General features: G+C 34.1%; 1 protein-coding gene across 2 annotated transcripts in view; it reads left to right on the forward strand.

Moving 5' to 3' along the window:
• Positions 1 to 17769, forward strand: part of LOC101263565 (phospholipid-transporting ATPase 2) — a 61744-nt gene extending 43975 nt beyond the window's left edge. For both annotated transcript variants that reach the window (XM_004250325.5, XM_069291591.1), the window contains exons 20-25: positions 10372 to 10489; positions 10626 to 10799; positions 11168 to 11219; positions 11401 to 11528; positions 15714 to 15864; positions 16766 to 17769. In XM_004250325.5, coding sequence (XP_004250373.2) covers positions 10372 to 10489; positions 10626 to 10799; positions 11168 to 11219; positions 11401 to 11528; positions 15714 to 15864; positions 16766 to 17101 — 959 coding nt within the window. In that variant the 3' untranslated portion in view covers positions 17102 to 17769. The remainder of the gene's footprint in view (positions 1 to 10371; positions 10490 to 10625; positions 10800 to 11167; positions 11220 to 11400; positions 11529 to 15713; positions 15865 to 16765) is intronic.
• The last annotated feature ends 1476 nt before the right edge of the window (positions 17770 to 19245 follow it).

Below are 19245 nucleotides of genomic sequence, written 5' to 3' on the forward strand. Positions count from 1 at the left end.
CAGTTGGTGCTTGGAAAACAAATATCATGTATGATGATAAGGCATACAATTCTCTATCAGACCACTCCAAATGCTCATTGACTTATTTTTGCACCTTAAGGCATTCCCAAGTAGATGGTGGGTAGCTCTCCTACTTTTCCCCCAGTGTAATGGCCAGATCTTCAATTTGTACCACTTCATTAACGGGGTAGATATAGCTTTTTTCTCAATTTATATGAAGGCCCGAAACAACTTCAAAAATTATGAAAATGGTTCTCATAATCAGAAATTGTTCCCTCACTGCATCACAAAAAACTAAGGTTTCATCTGTAGGTGAGTGTGATTTCTAAGTTGTTTCCTGCCATGTTTTGTGCTTGGAAGCCTCTGATCTAGTCAGTGGCCTTTGTTGTGTTGATCAGACTACTCATCCCCTCCATAGCTAGAATGAACAAGAAAGGTGAGAGTGGATCTCCCTGCCTCAAGCCCCTTTGGAGAAGAGAAAACCAGTGGGACTTATATTAATGTGAAAAATTGACACTGCCGATACAATATTTGATCCACCTGATCCATTTAGTAACAGGTCAAATTCAATCTTATGGAAATATCAAATTTTAAATAAATGACATTGCCTTATCATGAACCAGGTATCATGCTAGAAAAAATGTTACGAAGACGGAGGATCATATATTCTAAGGTGTTAAGAAGTCCCACATCGGGAAAGAGATGGGAATTATGAGCTTGTTTGGCTCAGTTTAAAAGCTGGTCAAACTGACTTAAAAGCTGATTTTTGACTTATTTAACTGTTTGGCAATACTCAAAATAGCTTATTTAAGTTAAAAAAAAAACTTATTTTAAGCCAAAAGTTAAAAGCTGGGGTAGGGGTGCTTTTTTTTTTTTAGCTTATAAGCTGTTTTAAGTTGACCACATTTTTATGTTTTTTTCCCTTAATATTTTTATACAATCTCCAAATTATCCATATAACCCTAACATCTCTTTCTTCTATTTTTCCCTTTTCACGTTTGGCATAACAACTTCAGCACTTTTATCCAAACGCATAACTGCTTATTTTAAAAATAAGTTTCAGCACTTTCAGAATTACTTTTTTAAAGCTGCTTTTATTAAGCCCATCCAAACGGGCCCTATGTCTCCTTATATGGACTTGGACAAAAAGCTAGTATTTTGAGGTTGACTTAATCCTAGGTATCGTATCTTTACATGGTATTAAAACCAGACTCATCTCAATTTGTTGCTCACCGATGTTGGGCCCCCATTTAGAAGTGTTCATGCCCCAGTTGGGGTATGGGCGTATGAGGGAGTGTTAAGAAGTCCCACATTGATAGAGGGATGGGAATTTGGTCTCGATTCTTAATTAGAATGACTTGATAGATGAATATGTTACAACTAGAACTAGAACTAAAATAGATGGCTAAAATGAAGAAGTGGTATCTACGTGTTATGAGATATAAGGCTATCTACCATAATGAATATATTGAATAGTTATATGACTCGCAATGTAATATAAGAGAATCTTTTGCCACTAAAATTCAATGTATCTGTAAAGAATGACAAAAGTCCCACATCGGTGGTTAATGAGATGGATGGACTCCATATAAGACTTGGGTAATCTTCCTCTCTTTGAGCTAGCTTTTGGGGTGTCAGTCAGGCCTAAGACCTAATTCATTTGTATCCAAAGCTAAGTGTCGAGATATACAGACACTAAGATAGATGTAGGGTCATACACGATTAGACAATTTTTAAAAGTGATTACATTTGGATGAAGGTACAAGTAGCATAAATTGGGATAGATGTCAGAAGATCGCTTTAAATTGTTCGGTAATGATCTACATTGACCTCCGGATGCACCAGTTAGGTGTGAAACGTGGTGAGTGAATGTGTTAAAAGGGATGAGGTTGTAACATTCTGGAAAATCATGTCTAATGAAAAGCCAGTATGCCCTTAGGATAGCCTATTAGGGGTACATAGGCACCCCAATGCCTCAATATTGGGCATAGTATAGAAAAATTGGCTAAGGGAGATTAGCCAATTTTCTATATACGAATAAGAAATATACCTTTTGGGTTGTCATACCCTAATCCAAGATTGTTGTTCAATAAATGCACCTGCAATGAAGACGCTAAACTAAAATGCTTTTTCCTTTAACTCACAAAAAGGTATGAGGCATCCAAGTGTCAAGCCTAGATATCATGTTACATGATCAATTAAAATGATCATGTAGAGTAAGAAGTGCCCAAGGACATAGTGAGGATCTTTGGGACAATAAGTAAACATTATCAAATGAACCATAAATAATAGTTAGTTAGGAAAGTACAATCAACCCATGTGCAAGCACATGCGCAAGACATGTGAAGAAGCACCAAAGGAGGAGACCACCCTAACTGAATTCGGTTAGGGTAGTTAAAGGGACAAAAACGTGCATAAGGGACCATTTCATGTGGGCCTAACATCCTAACCAATTTTAGACTCTAACCTACTGCCCAAAATAGCTAACTAACCTAGGATAACCGAAATGGACCCACTAGTGCACCCGACAACCTAGGACTAAAATCAGGTTGACACTAACCTAGTACTAGTTAAAGAGACAACATAGTACCTAACCTAGGATGGTCCAAAAGATAAGTTATGGTCTATCAACTAAGGGGTACTTTAGTAATTTTCCTAGGTTACCTAATTAATTTATGTAGCAAATTAATTAATTAATTTAAAGGGCTAAAACCAAAACTACAAAGGAAATTTTTAGATTTTGGTTAAGACAAGAAAGGGACAACCTAGAACCTAACCTACGATGGTCCAAAGAGTTAATTAAGGTCCTAACAACATAGAGATACTTTAGTAAGTACCCTATTAGTAATTTTCCTAGGTTACCTAATTAATTTATGTAGCAAATTAATTAATTAATTTAAAGGGCTAAAACCAAAACTACAAAGGAAATTTTTAGATTTTGGTTAAGAAAAGAAAGGGACAACCTAGAACCTAACCTACGATGGTCCAAAGAGTTAGTTAAGGTCCTAACAACATAGAGATACTTTAGTAAGTACCCTAGGCTATTTAATTAATTAATTTAGCAGCTTAATTAATTAATTTGAAGGGTCAAAACCGAAATCACAAAGAAGTTTCAAGATTTCGATTGAGATAAGAAAAAGACAACCTAGTATTTAACCTAGGATGGTCCAAAGGATTAGTTATGGTTATAACGACTTAAGAGTACTTTAGTAATTACACTAGGTTACTTCATTAATTAAATTATACATTTAATTAATTAAATTAAAGGGGTCAAACCGAAATTCTTATGCTAACCTAGTATAATGCAAGAAACATTCTCCTTTGTTTAGTCAACTTAGGAGGGGTTTTTTAGTAATTAGTTAATTAATTTTTTTAATTAACTTATTAAACCCTAAGTTGAAAAGTTAATGTCAGTTCCTAAACCTAAAAATCGCGTTCAAACTCAAACAAATACACAACTAAAACCAGAAAAACAAGCGTGAGAAAAACAGTGAACAAAACGCAAGAAAAAAACAGAAAATTTCTTAGACGATTTTTTCAAGGTTCTTTAAGGTTCGTTCAATGTGGTCTTCGTAGATTAAGTTCTACTTAAGATATGGGTTTTCTCTCATGGAATTCTTTCTCCAAGAGGCTTTTCAAACATTTCAAACTCATGAATTTCGAATCTAGGGTTGTTTCCCAATGGTGTTGTTGAACGCCCATCTCCTAGTTATCCTTGTTTTCAATTCTTTAAGTATATAGATGTAATCTTGAACATGTTGTTGGTATGTGGTTCTAACTGATTTTATAAGTTCTTAATTTATTAATAGTAATGAGGTCTATAGAGTGATTAGTTATACAAATTAAGGAATGACATAATGCTTAGTTTTGTGTTCGAGAAAGATGAAGTTGTTATGAGTTGTTTATGAAGTTGATTCTACTGTTATAAGTTGTTCATTGAATGATAATTATAAGTTAATTGAATGTAAAAAGGTTAGGCTTACAACAAATGAAGTTTAAATGACCACCATATGTGAAAGTTGGGTTTATGCCAACAAATTGGCTAGCAACACAATGTCCAAAATATTATCTCCCAAAATGTGTGAAGTTATACTAACAAAGTGATACCAATCTCTACATCAATGAACTCATAACATAGGGTATGTCAATCAATGGGACAAGTCCCAACATATCCTATCCACACGAACATGTGAACGTAATAGCATTGAATAAGTAGTTATAACTTTCATAAAGAATCAAAGCTAGTTCATGAATCTATAATGCCAAAATAACTTCATAGCTTGGTCAAAGCAAGCATTGAATTGTTCTTGTAAGTTAATCAAAGATTAAAAGTTCAAGTGTAGTGAAAGTTTGGCTAATGCCAATAAATTTGTCTACGACATTATTTTCAAAATATGTAATAGAATTAACTAATGATTCCATGAAATTATACTTGAATGAATTGCCTGCCTTATGCCAATAAAATGGCTAACAATACATCGTCTAAGAGTGATGAATGAAATTGGCTATAATGTTATCTTTAAATAATTAAAAGATTAGCTAATGGCTAAGGTATACCAAACTAAACATGAATGAGTGTAACTTTGGCTTGTGCCAATAAATTGGCTATGATAATATTTTGGACATAGTTTTGCTAGCCAATTTGTTGGCGTAAATGAAACTTTCACATATGGTGGTCATTTAAACTTCATTTGTTGTAAGTCAACCTTTTTACATTCAATTAACTTATAATTATCATTCAATGAACAGCCTATAACAATAGACTCAACTTCATAAACAACTCATAACAACTTCATCTTTCTCGAACACAAAACTAAGCATTATGTCATTCCTTAATTTGTGTAAAAAATCACTCCAATTTATAGACCTCATTACTCATTAATAAATCAAGAACTAATAAAATCAGTTAGAACCACATACCAACAACATGTTCAAGATTACATCTATATACTTAAAGAATTGAAAACAAGGATAACTAGGGAGATGGGCGTTCAACAACACCATTGGGAAACAACCCTAGTTTCGAAATTCATGAATTTGAAAAGCCTCTTGGAGAAAGAATTCCATGAGAGAAAACCCATACCTTAAGTAGAACTTAATCTACGAAGACCATATTGAACGAACCTTGAAAAATTGTCTAAGAAATTTTCTTTTTTTTCTTGCGTTTTGTTCACTGTTTTTCTCACGCTTGTTTTCTGGTATTAGTCGTGTATTTGTTTGAGTTTAAACGTGGTTTTAGGTTTAGGAACTAACTTTGACTTATTCAACTTATGTTTTGTTAAGTTAATTAAATAAATTAATTAACTAATTACTAAAAAAACCCTCCTAAGTTGACTAAACATAGGAGAATTTTTATTTGACCAAAAGTCTGAATTTTTGGTGTTGACTATGGTTTAGGTCAACATTTTGACTTTATATTAATTAAATCAATCATTAATTTAATTAATTTAGGGACATAAGGTAAGTACTAAAGTACCCCTAAGTCATTGGAACCATAATCAACCCTTTAGGACCATCCTAGGTTAAATAATAGGATGTTTCTTGCTTTATACTAGGTTAGCATAAGAATTTCAGTTTGAACCCTTTAATTTAATTAATTAAATGTATAATTTAATTAATGAAGTAACCTAGTGTAATTACTAAAGTAGCCTTGAGTCGTTATGACCATAACTAATCCTTTGGACCATCCGAGGTTAAATACTAGGTTGTTTTTTTCTTATCTCAACCGAAATCTTGAGACTTCTTTGTGATTTCGGTTTTGACCCTTTAATTAATTAATTAAGATGCTAAATTAATTAATTAAATAGCCTAGGGTACTTACTAAAGTATCCCTAAGTTGTTAGGACCTTAATTAATTCTTTGGACCATCCTAGGTTAGGTACTAAATTGTCCCTTTCTTGTCTTAACCAAAATCTTAAAATTTCCTTTGTAGTTTTGGTTTTAGCCCTTTTAAATTAATTAATTAATTTGCTAAATAAATTAATCAGGTAACCTACGGGAATTACTAAAGTACCCCTTAGTTGATAGGACCATAACTAACCTTTTGGACCATCCTAGGTTAGGTACTATGTTGTCTCTGTAACTAGTACTAGGTTAGTGTCAACCCGGTTTTGGTCTTAGGTTGTCGGGTCTTGGGTGCACTAGTGGGTCCATTTCGGTTAGTCCTAGGTTAGTTAGCTATTTTGGATAGTAGGTTAGAGTCTAAAAATGGTTAGGAAGTTAGGCCCCACATGGAGTGGTCTCTTATGCACGTTTTTGTCCCTTTAACCACCCTAATTTAATTCGGTTAGGGTGGTCCCCTCCTTTGGTGCTTCTTCACATGTCTTGTACATGTGCTTGCACATGGGTTGATTGTACTTTCCTAACTAACTATTATTTATGATTCCTTTGGAAATGTTTACTTATTGTCCCAAGGATTCTCAGTATGTCTTTGGGCGCTGCTTACTCTACATGATCATTTTAATTGATCATGTGACATGGTATCTAGACTTGACACTTGGATGCCTCATACCTTTTTGTGAGTTAAAGGAAAAAATATTTTATTTTAGGGTCTTCATTGCAGGTACATTTATTGAACACCAATCTTGGGTTGGGGTACGACAACCCAAAAAGTATTATTTCTTATTTGTATATAGAAAATTTGCTAATATCCCTTAGCCAATTTTTCTATACTATGCCCAATATTTCTCAATATTGGCATTGGGGTGCCTATGTACCCCTAATAGGCTATCCTAAGGGCATACTGGCTTTTCATTAGGCATATGATTTTCCAGAATGTTACATTATCCCCCCTCCCCTTCGGAACATTCGTCCCCGAATGACACTTACACATCATTTAAACAAAGAGGGTGATTTTTCGAAAGTTACTTTATCACGCTTAAACAAAGAGGGTGATTTTCGAAAGTTACTTTATCACGCTTAAACTTTTCTCCTTTGTTAATTTCTGATTCACACATATTTGGATGATGCATATCATTCAAGCTTATCTTAAGCTTCATAATTGAGATTAAGGAATTTTCTTCTCAATCACACTTAATGAACATCACAAATCATGCAACACAGAAAACATGCCTATGCTACACAAAAACAGCAACACAAAATGCAACATAACTTCTTTTTAACTCACATAGTTCTATTATAAGACATATGATCAAGGACTTACCACACCAAATCCACTACACACTTAAACTTAGAGTTTCTTAAACATAAACCAGACTTAGGAAGAGTATATCTAACCTCGTAGATAACATCTTATTGTCCTTAAGATTTGAACCTAATGACGCCCAACTTAACTACAAAGGGACTTGCCACTGTGCCATGAACTTCTATACATACCCCTTCGGCCTTAACACTGTCTCCTATGGGAGTACTAACTAGAAACAGTTCATGTAAGATCTCAGGAAGTAAGTCAAATTGATTAGCCAACAAAGGAGTAACCATAGGCAAAGTAGATCCTGGATCTAATAATGCATAAACACACACACAAAAAAAAGACAAGCAAGTTACCATTATCCACATATGCGTACTTCTCTTGTTCCTCTATTCCTCTCAACGCATGAAATCGGTTTCCCTTTGGAGGGTTCGGCTACAACATTTGACCGAGGCTGAGCATTTGCCTTGACCTATTGGATTTGAACCACGCCTTTCTCATTTTAACTCAACTTATTTGGAAACTGAAGCCTTACTACCCTATTTCTATAGTCTATTATAGCATAACACTTAAGAAGCAAATCCATGTCTAAGTCATGTTCTTGAGTTGGTATGCAGCCAACGTATCCTTCTCCTTCTCATTAATACTCATAGCAGGCTTTTAGACATTACCATGCATTCACCTCCATGCGAACAGCCAAACTCACCACACGTCTTTCGTCCACGTTGGGCATTTCCATTATGGCCCTTTCTTGGGAAAGCTAGATCTTGATTCTGGCGCCTTAGACCACTTGGCCATCCTAATTCTTGTGTGTATCCCTATACATGCTCACACAAGAAGGAAGTTAGATACTTAGAATGACTCAAAGTGTAAAAGCTCTAGATAGCACGATAAAGAGGAGAAGAAAGGAGAATTTTCTATCATTGCGTAGTCTCTAAGTCATGATTGTGGCGCACTTCACAACCATAAGCTAGAAACTACGTGATGTGGTTGTGTTGAGCTTTAGTTCCTAGGTAATTTAACCTCATGCTCTGATACCAAGTTTGTCACGACCCGGATTCTGGAATCCTGATCGCAACCGGCGTCGTTGACCTCTCAAAGGTTGCAGACAAGCCTCATCTTGCATTCATCTAGTTAAATTTTGGAAAATTTAAAACTTTTTATTATGTATGAATACATATAAAAAGTTTCAAATTTTTCGAAATTTAACTAGATGAATGTGATGAATGAAAGATGAGGCTTGTCTGCGACCTCTGAAAGGTCAACGACACGGGTTGCGATCCGGATTCCAGAATCTGGGTCGTGACAGAGGTAAACCTAAAATCACTAAAAAGGAAGTTGTGTTTACAGTCCTACAATCTTTTAGAGTCCATGCAAACCTAGTGACAAATAGGAATAATGGAGGAAAAGATTTAAATGGGGGTACAAATTAGTTGAGGATATATTTAGTCATTTTAACACGTGCACTTTATGTCCTCTTTTTTGTAGGAGTCTTGCTAGGCGTTTGACCATGCAATTTGGAGCTCAGATTGATGTTTTCATTTGAAATCACCATCTGTTTTTTAAAATTGAACAGAACTCCAAGTTCAATTTCAAATCATGATTTAAAATTTCATATTCTCCAAAAAGTAGGATTTCAATTCCAAGTTTGTGATTTTGGTTTTTCAAAATTTAAAACTTGACCCATAATTTTGAATTTTGCAAAAAACAAACAAACCATGCTCGATGTGAAGAGATTGTCCATATCATATGGAAAGATACTACTCCCTCTTTCCCTATTTAGTTGTCCACTTTGGAAGTGACACGCATATTAAGGCACCAATTATTATCATAGTTAGTTATAATTTTACCCTTAACTTAAAAGATTATGCAACTCCCCAAGTATAATAAATGTATTTTCTGGTTCCAAAAAGCATGCATTATAACTTAGTAGTACTAGAAATTTTCTAGAATTAAATAAGGGCATTTTAGGAAAAAATTGTTGTACTTTTGTAATTTGTTAAAATGGACAAGTAAATAGGGACAAATATAAGGGAAAATATGGCCAATTAAATAGGGACAGAGGGTCTATTATAGAATAGCTAGTTATTACTATTTTTAATTTATTGGACTAATGATTTGTGAAATTATGTGTATTTAGAAAATTTGTAATAGCGTGTGATTGCAAACATGTATTTACAAAAGAAATATGGAGGTATGCAATTTATTAATGTGGTGCCTAATCCTTAGGATATTTCGATACCATTTTTCTGAACCATGGTTTGCTCATTTGAAAGATCATATAAGAGTTGAGGAGGTTTTGATAGTTTTCACAGATAGTGGGGTTTTCATGTTTATAAGAGAAAGTACCACTTTTGAGATCCAAATTGCATGTCCAAACAAAATTTTACTAACTTCAAATCGACCCGATTTCAAATGAATGACTTACCTGGGATTGCGGTGTAGTTGTGGTTCTGGTGGTGTTGGAAGGATTAACTTACATCTTCTTTAGAGTTTTCATCTCAAGAAGAAACCTTTTATAGACTGTTAAGAGTATAATTTTGAACATTATATTTTAATATTCATTTTAAAATTGTAAAGAGCTCCTTTTACATATCAAGATATTGGTGAGTTTGACTTGTTAGAATTTGTGAAAGATGTCTTGAAATGCAAGTAATATCTGTGGATATCTAGGGGAATTAGTCAGGTAACATTGGTAGATTGAAAAGTTATCATTCAAGTCATTGTTGGAGATTGATACTTATTCAACATGTTGAAATACTGTAGGCGATCAAAAAGATATTGGGAATACCTATCACTCTCTGGTCATCCAAGTTTGACATGATCTTGTTAAAAGTATCTGATGTCATGTATATGGGTTCCTGCGTGTTACCCTTCTCCTTATCTTATAAGCTCAATGCGGATGTACTTCTCTTTGACGTACATATGCTTTGCCTGTTTGTTTTTGCATTTACATTTGATTTGTATAAGACAATCTCAACTTGTGTCAAAACCTTCAGTGGTGCTGATCTGTATCAGGAATCAGGATTATTCAGTATTCTCCATATTACTGCAATAGTTCATGCATTTATTAGATTTATAATATATATATACTCCTGCTGAAATTTATCTGCCTTTTTGTTGGTGGGAAATATTGAAACAAGAACGGCATTTGTAGGCATTGATATTGTGGCATTCACCAAACTTCATATCTTTTAATGTGTGCTTCTCCTGGTATGCAGAATTCAGGTTCTTGAAACGACTGATACTTGTCCATGGCCGTTACTCTTACAATAGGACAGCATTTCTTTCCCAATATTCCTTCTACAAATCCCTCCTAATATGCTTCATCCAGATTTTGTAAGTGCTAAACTTTGTCTTTTATTGAGTGCCTTTTTTAAAAAAAAGTTGCCTTCACTAAATGCATATAGCCTTGTTGAGTGCATCTCCACAGCTTTGATTACTCATCATGTACTAATATTATCATACATACCAGCTTCTCATTCATTTCAGGTGTTTCTGGAACAAGCCTTTTCAATTCTGTTAGTTTGATGGCTTATAATGTTTTCTACACAAGTGTGCCTGTTCTAGTCAGTGTCCTTGACAAAGATCTCAGTGAAAGAACCGTAATGCAGCATCCACAAATACTGTTCTATTGCCAAGCAGGAAGGTTTGAGATTCGTGCTCATTGAATCTTCTGTATCTTAGTACTCTACTTGCTTTTCATCTATTTCAAAAATCGCATTTGGATTATAGCTTTAGTTTGGTGGAACTTAGTTTTATTGGATTGTTGCTATATATTAAACCCAAAACTCCTGATAGATGGCCATTGGCCCAAATAGACTAAAGGATCAATTACATTTTTCATATGATCATGAAGATGGAGTAACAGTTCGAACAAAGTTCTTTTTGTAGCAGTCGTCCATCTTCTATTTTTTCTGAAATTGAGTGAAAAAATAAGAAAAATTATTGATTTAATTTTCATGTTATTTGATATGGTACTAACCTCACTGTTCCGTTTGACTCCCATTTTAACAGGCTTCTTAATCCTAGCACATTTGCTGGATGGTTTGGCCGGTCTCTCTTTCACGTGAGTACTACTTGGTTCAAATTTCTAATATCATTTAGCAGAGTCCTTAGAACTGCATATCTATTCTTTTCTAGCATTGGATTTGCAGTCTCGGAAGACTTCACCTAATAGTTGGTTGTCCTATATATAATCTGATTTTAGTAGCCTATATAGTCATAATGATTGGATGTGCTTTTCACAGGCTATTGTTGTCTTTGTCATCACCATACATGCATATGCTTTTGAGAAAAGTGAGATGGAAGAAGCATCCATGGTGGCACTTTCCGGATGTATTTGGTTGCAGGCATTTGTTGTAGCACTGGAAACAAAGTAAGTTTCTATACTCAAAATTTCACTACCTTCTTCACAGATTCTAGCCCCCAGAGCTTGAGTAGGAAAGAGGATCCTGGCTGTCACAGGTTGACAGATAATAAAGGATCCTTCATAAAAGTTTGGAATTTAATTGGTCCTTGGTTTGTTTCTGGAATCTATTTGGTCCTTGGTTTCTGGCTGATTTTCAAGCTCATGTCAGTCTCATGTCAGCACCCGAGGGGTATGTTTGAAAACATCACTTTATTCCCAATAAAAAGAACTACAAAAAGTGATATAAAGAAAAGGGAAAAATGTTTTACCATCGTCGTTGCTACCCTACAATTTCTGGTTGCGTCGACCTCTGGAATCTCTCTGTCTGACTTCTAGGTCCTATACCATCTTTTTTTTAACTCTTATAAGGAGGGAGCAAGCACATCAACAGGTTGGGCATCGTGATGTATCTGTGTTGGATGGGAGAGGTCTAGGATTGGAGCAGTATGGGTAAGTTTGTGATGCTGGTTTTTGTGACGAAACTGCCCCAAGTTAAGCAAACTTTACAACATTACAAAGAACTTCAAGACATTATAGCTATGCTTGGATTGGAGAAATTATCCGAAGAGGTTTATGGGCGACTTAGATGATTTGATGAATACAAGACACATCTATTTATAGGTGCTAACTACGATCATTATGTTAATATAATGTGGGATAATATTTTACTCAAGAATGTGACATTCCGAATATTTTAACTCTCAACGCTTTTAACATATCGTCTACATAGTGTTAAGGCATATTTCCTCGATCCTAATTACGAGACGATGTTTAATTGAGCATAGAGTTTGAGAAATTACAGAAGACTTCACAAAATATATGCAAAGTACCTAAAGTATCCTTTCAAATGACTGTCCGTGGGAGTTCCACATGTCTCTTTAATTTTGAATTAGTGGTGGTGAGGATTTCAACCAGTTATATCATTAAAGATAAAATGGGGATGTTAAGATCAGGTAGTTCCTAAAAATAAGGTGTCATTCTTTTGGGATAGACTAAAAAGAAAAGTATATCACATAAAACGTGGGTCGGTGGTTAAAATAGGTGTACTCTCTCTTGAAGCTTAAGCTTTTAAGGGAGGTGGTGACACAAATCAACATGATATTAGAGATACCAGAGGTCTTGGGTCCAAGCTACCCTTGTCTAAAAAGAATTTTTCACATGTTTGGTTCATGAAAAGAAGTAGATCCACACATGAGAGGGTGTGACATGCAGTGTTATCAAAAGAAAAATAAAACAGAAAAAACCTTTAAGGTTTGTTAGGTCTTTAAGCGCAAATAACACGTGGGCTTTAGTGAAGCATGTGTGTATATATATTATATATATAGTTCAAGACTAATAATTATTAGCAAGAATAACAAATACATGGACAATGAAATTGATTTTTGTAAGATCAAGTGAAATGTCAAGTGTTTAGTGTGGTGTCTTTAGGAAACACCCATTCACATGGAAAAGTTTGTCTTAGAGCCTTGACGCTGACACTAAAGCACACATTTAGCGAGGCGAAGCACTCATGTGACCCTCGGTTCAGGGCCAAAGCGCGCTTTAAGCGTGCCTTTGACAACATTGATGGGATGGTTAAATAAATATTACGTGTACCCTCTCTAGCAACTTAAGCTTTTAGATGAGCTAGTCATACAACTAAACCTATAGAAGAGTAGTCAAAAGAGAAAAGGCCTACAGAAAAGCCAAATTTCTTAAGGCTTTAAGCGACCAAACACAATTGAAGTGTTGAATATTGTAAAGCGAGCACCAATTGAGGAAAAATAAAAATAAACAGGAAATGCAATACAAGAAAATGTAACTATAGGTACTATTCATGTCAAAGACTTTTAAATTTCTAATATAGATGAAAAGGTATTGTTATAAGTTTTTAGTGGCTAATATGCTTTTGAGGAATATCTAATTTCTTGTTGTGAATCACTAAAATTCAGTCATGACAGTTTTTTAACAACTACTGTATCACTTCGTCAATTATTTTTTTGATGAAGTAATTAGTTCTATTGCAGGCATCAAGTAGATGCATAATAGTTACAAAAGCTTAGTAGCAAAAGGTCAGCTCTCCTTTACATTGTTAATTGAGAATCAGGGAGCAGACATGGTTCAGAAATGAATCAGGGCAATCTAGGGGGAATAAATAAACCCAACTATACAAAAACATGAGGCAGTTAGCTTTTAAAGATTGGTAGGTAGTTGATATTCCATCACTTTGTCAATTATATTTATTGTCTATTGTCGTGGTCTTAGAGACACAGTTCATCAGTGAAGATGTGCACTTGTAACGACCTTGATGCCTACACCAAAGCGACAACTAAGTGAGCAAATAACACAATCTGGGATTCATCAAGTTTCAGGGGGCTTAATGTACTAGAAGCAAACTTCTAACAACACTGATATAGAGAAAGTAGAAAGTCCCCAGAATGGTTTTCGGCAAACATGCTGGAAAGTAACTGGGAGGGTTTTGATTGTAGAAACTTGTCGAAAAGTTTTTGTTGCCTGATCTTATTGAAAATGTTACAGCTGTTAGATCTGTAAGACAAATTTCTTGTAGCCAAATATTTTCAAAATAGTGATTGGGGGCAGGTTCTTTTGTAATAGTTATCCGAGAGAGGTGTTGTGCCACTGAAGAAGAAACACGAGAAAAAGGTGTGGTTACGGCGATACAAAGGAACTAAGAATACTTGAATTAAGAAAAAAGATATGATGTAAAACCATGTCAATACAAGTTCAGAAACCATTCTAAATTTCTGCTGCAGAGGCAAATATATGGTTTTTAGTTTGAGTCAGATTTTGCAACAGTTTTCTAAATTTCAAACTTGTAATCCTAATCACTAAAATAAGTGTCCATAGTGCATTAACTGTGACAACCATTTCAAGTTCAGTTCACCACTTAAGCAAGGTGGATTACTCAATACCTACACTCCACCTAGTCTCTCAGCTTAATATTAAAGCATGCCCTTAACAATACCGATGGTGACTTGGATGGAAATGGGAAGGGTGAAGCTGGGTGCGGCTGAAGATTGGGTTGGAAAGATAGAGGCTGATCGTCTAAGTATCATTGTTCTTTTTGCTATAATTGTTACATTACTGCTTTGATGTATCCTCTTGAAGGGTTGTCTCTTTTCCTTCCTTTCTTGTGGTCTATTTTTTCATCTTTCTTTAACTTAGCGTCTAGAAGTATTAGGATAGTCATGTGAGGCTATTTTTTGACTGGAAAAGTTTTCTGAATTGGTTGTGTGAGTGTAAGGACTAACTTCATAAAATAAGGATCCGATTGGCACAATTTGGGGACTAGATCACAACAACACTCCTACATTTGAGATCCAAAATGTGATTAGTCTAAACTCAAAATGACGTTTGTCTGCGAAGGAGAAAGTTTTGCTGATAACCAGTGAAAGCAGAAGTGTGTACATTTCTTGATAATATCATTTTCACCTCCCCAGTTAGTCACTTAGGGATTGCAATGGGCAGGGGCGAGGTGGGTTTAGCTTAACCTGCGATACTTTTAATCCGCCCCGCCCTGCATAGCAACTTTTTTCATTTTCAACCCGCCCCACATCGGCCCGCATAATTTTTTTTATATATTTTCTTTTTTCCTAGTTAAGTTTAATACTAAAAAATAAAATTCAAAAATAAAAATTCATTATTTCATTAAGTTTTATTAATTTAATAGAGAATGACTTAAAAAATTATTTTTTAGAGGTCAATTGTGAAATATGTAACAAATTGCATTATTTCTTATTGAACCTTTTTCAATTATTATCTTGAATATTTTAGTATCTTTAAACAAATTATCTCAATAAATAATGCTCTATCACTCTTATAGCATGTAAGAGTTAAAATTAAGTTTGAACCGATACAAATTCATATATATTCATATATACCCGCACCCGCAATCTGCGCCGCATTAGTTTTAGAAAATCCATTCAACCTGCTCGACGTCCCTCCGGCCCCGCATAACCTTAAACCTGTCCACCCAGCCACCCCGCATAGCCTTGAACCCACCCCGGCCCGCCCCATTGCCATCCCTAAAGTTACTATATAAATCTTAATTTTGTTGGACAACATGTATGTGTATTAGTGCTTGCTATGTATGGTAGTATGCAATACTGGTCTTAAAATTCCAGGGAACTAAATTTGCCTCAATGTTAACAGTTCTTTCACAATATTGCAACACATTGCGATATGGGGAAATCTTGTTGCTTTTTATGTCATCAATTGGATTGTCAGTGCCTTCCCATCCTCCGGCCTGTATACAATAATGTTCCGTTTATGTAGACAGCCGTCATACTGGATTACTATATTTGTAAGTGAACTTTTTCTATCTTCTTTTTTCATGTAGTGTTCAAATCCTTTATTGGTTATCATGATGTTCTCAAAGTGATTATCTATTGTTTACAGTTCAAAAGGTCTTTTTTTTTGCAAAAATTGAGACTTTATATAACTCAATTGGATTGGGTTTTATTTTTACAACTCTGACGAGTATGCTTAAGAAAAAAAAGTCAAGTAGTCGAGATAATGCTTCAGAATAGTAGTCCATCCAGTTTTTTGTTATAGAATATGGCTGGACAGAAAGCTTTAGGAGATGACCTACTATTACATCGGCAGTTGGAAGAAAAATTTGTAGTTGGTTACTTTCTTTGGTTGGAGAAACATTACCTAAGAGTTTATTTCAAATTTTGCATGAACAAATTATTTAACACTTCAAAATGTAATTAATAGGCTAAGTTTAAAATAATTTAATTTCTGAAAAAGAGTGTGTCATGTTAGTTGAGACAGGTGTAGTTAGCCTTCAGATTGTTCTGGCATGATATTATTCTATTCATCATCTTTCCTTGTTGATCCAAAAATATGTTATGATTAAGCATTTCACTAATAGTGATTCTGTGATTTTGTAAATATTTGTTGTTTAAATGTCGATCCATTGTAGTAGATCAACATTGCTAGAAAGTGTAATACCTTCTGAAAGTCAATTCTCCTGCAAATCGATTACAAATTGACTGAAAAGTGCTCTGTAAACTACTCATTTTTATATGCTAAACGGCTAAAGGTTATAAGGTGCTTCTAATTTTTATATTTTGTTGCATCTAATTAGATGAGATGCACCTTTTTTAGCCATTTATTTTTATAGGAGGAATTAGTTTTGTGATTCTCTTTTAGTGAATCATACTACAACGGAACTAATCTGGCTTACCTTCCCATTTCAGATCATTGTAGCAGCTGGCATGGGTCCAGTGCTAGCTTTGAAGTACTTCAGGTACACCTACAGATCTAGTAAAATTAATATACTTCAGCAAGCCGAGCGTATGGGAGGACCTATATTGTCCCTGGGTAATATAGAACCTCAACTGAGATCTTTAGATAAAGATGTTGCACCTTTATCAATTTCTCAACCCAAGAACCGTACCTCAGTCTATGAACCTCTGCTCTCAGATTCTCCTAGTGCTACAAGACGTTCTTTTGGACCTGGGGCTCCATTTGATTTCTTTCAGCCTCAAGCCCGATTATCTTCAAATTATACGAGAAACTGCAAGGACAACTAATATTAACAGTTGACATGTGGAATTATGCATATCACATGTAGAAAAAGATACTACACTGAGGACACTAACTGCTGATGCGTTCTTTTCAACTGGCCAGCATCTTAATCTATTTTCTATGTTGCGCGGGTTAGTGTTGCATCAAGCTGACAATATCATGCTCAGGGGCCACTGTATTTTGGAAGCTTATGCTGTAAAAATCAGGACGGATTACTGTTCCCAGGGTATGAAGATGCAACAACCTAGCACGATATTGATTCTTGTTTATTGGAGGAAACAGTGAACATTTCACAGATTCTGACACCCCATTTCAGGGTGATATTAATTTACATAATCTACTCAATCAGAGTGGAGTCAGAGAGATATATCCATCATAAACATCATTTTCACATATTTGTTTCTTACGTGTTGATGCTATTGACTAGATCTGTAATATATTAAGGGCAGCGATGGATCGAAGTTCCTGTATATCGATTGCAATGATGTTTAAAAATGGGATTGGAAATGGTAATGCTGAGTTGAAGATCTTTAGCAGTTGTTGAAATGTTTTTATCTTTGCGTAGATATTTCGTGTGCCCTGTGGGTGATCTTTGTGGACATTACACTAAACTATACAACAGGGATGGAGAAGTCAATATAGACATAATGACAAGAAATGTTGAATGTTGTAATTGTTATTGCTTGTGGGTATTTAAAGCTTGATGATAATTACAAGTGAGAAAGAAAATTGAAAATTGATAGGAGTGTTTTTTTCTTCTAATGTAGAGTACATATTAGCTTTACAGGTAGATATAATAGTAGCTACTTCTTATGTACATACATTCCAACGGTAATATTTCATGAAACGACCTCGTGGACCATTAAAAGAATCGATGGGAAAATTCTATTGTAAAACGGGGTAAATATTTAAGCAAATAACGTTTTGTGACTATAGTTTATCTAATTACGCTTCACGACTATAGTTTAAATGACACATGGAACACCCCTTGTGATTTAGAGCAACTAATTCGTTAAGTTGAAGCCAAATATCATCTACGTTTTTTTGTGATGAGTTATTAGTTAGGAGGATAAACATTCAAATTGGGTGTATAGAAGTGATTGAAGAATTAAATTAAAGTTTAAGGTCAAAGGAAGTTTGGTAACAAAAATTCAATTTTGATGGTTTTATTTTGTGGAAGTAATTCAAATGGCCACATATATAGGAGTCCGAAACTCAAAGGGTAAAAAATATTAACAAAAATTCCAAAACGGTATATAAAATTTTATATAAACCAAAACGGTAAAATCGCTGCCGACGCAGCGATTTACTTCGACTGAAAAAGTAAAATCGCTGCTGAGGCAGCGATTTTGCCAAAAAATTTTTTTTTTAATAAAAAAATGAAATCGCTGCTCAAGCAGCGATTTCAAAATGTTTCTTCTTACAAATCGCTGCCAGCGCAGCGATTTAACATTATTTTTTAATTTTTTTTTTTTTTAAAAATAAGGTATATCGCTGCTCTGGCAGCGATTTACGAAGAAAATTTTTTTTTTCTTTAAAATCGCTGCCAGTGCAGCGATTTATAAAAAAAAATATATATATTTTCCAATATAAATCGCTGCCTTAGCAGCGATTTATAAAAAAAAAAAAAATTTTTTGATATAAATCGCTGCTCTAGCAGCGATTTACAAAAATAAAAAAAAAAATTATGTAAATCACTGCTCTAGCAGCGATTTATATCAAAAAATTTTTTTTTTTATAAATCGCTGCTTAAGCAGCGATTTATTTAAAAAAAAAAATTTTGTTATTAAATCGCTGAGCAATTTTTTAAATTAAAAAAAATTTTAAAAATGTTAACTTATGTTTATAATTTATAAGAAAATATACATTATTTTAAAAAAATTAAAAATAAGTAAATATATTTTCTTTCTAAAAAAAAATATTATATTGAATTTAAATTTAAATAATATTTGAATTCAAATAATTAATTTAAAATTAAATGAGAAAAATTATTTAATTTTTTTTTAAAACAAAATTATATACTTTTATATTTATATATATATATATATATATATATATATATATATATATATATATATATATATATATATAAAGTGAAAAGGATCACATGACAATAGTAAAATTTGTTTTTTTATCGTAAATAGTTGAA

This window comes from Solanum lycopersicum, chromosome 11 (genome assembly GCF_036512215.1).
Source record: "Solanum lycopersicum chromosome 11, SLM_r2.1".
In the NCBI taxonomy this organism is placed as follows: Eukaryota; Viridiplantae; Streptophyta; class Magnoliopsida; order Solanales; family Solanaceae; genus Solanum; species Solanum lycopersicum.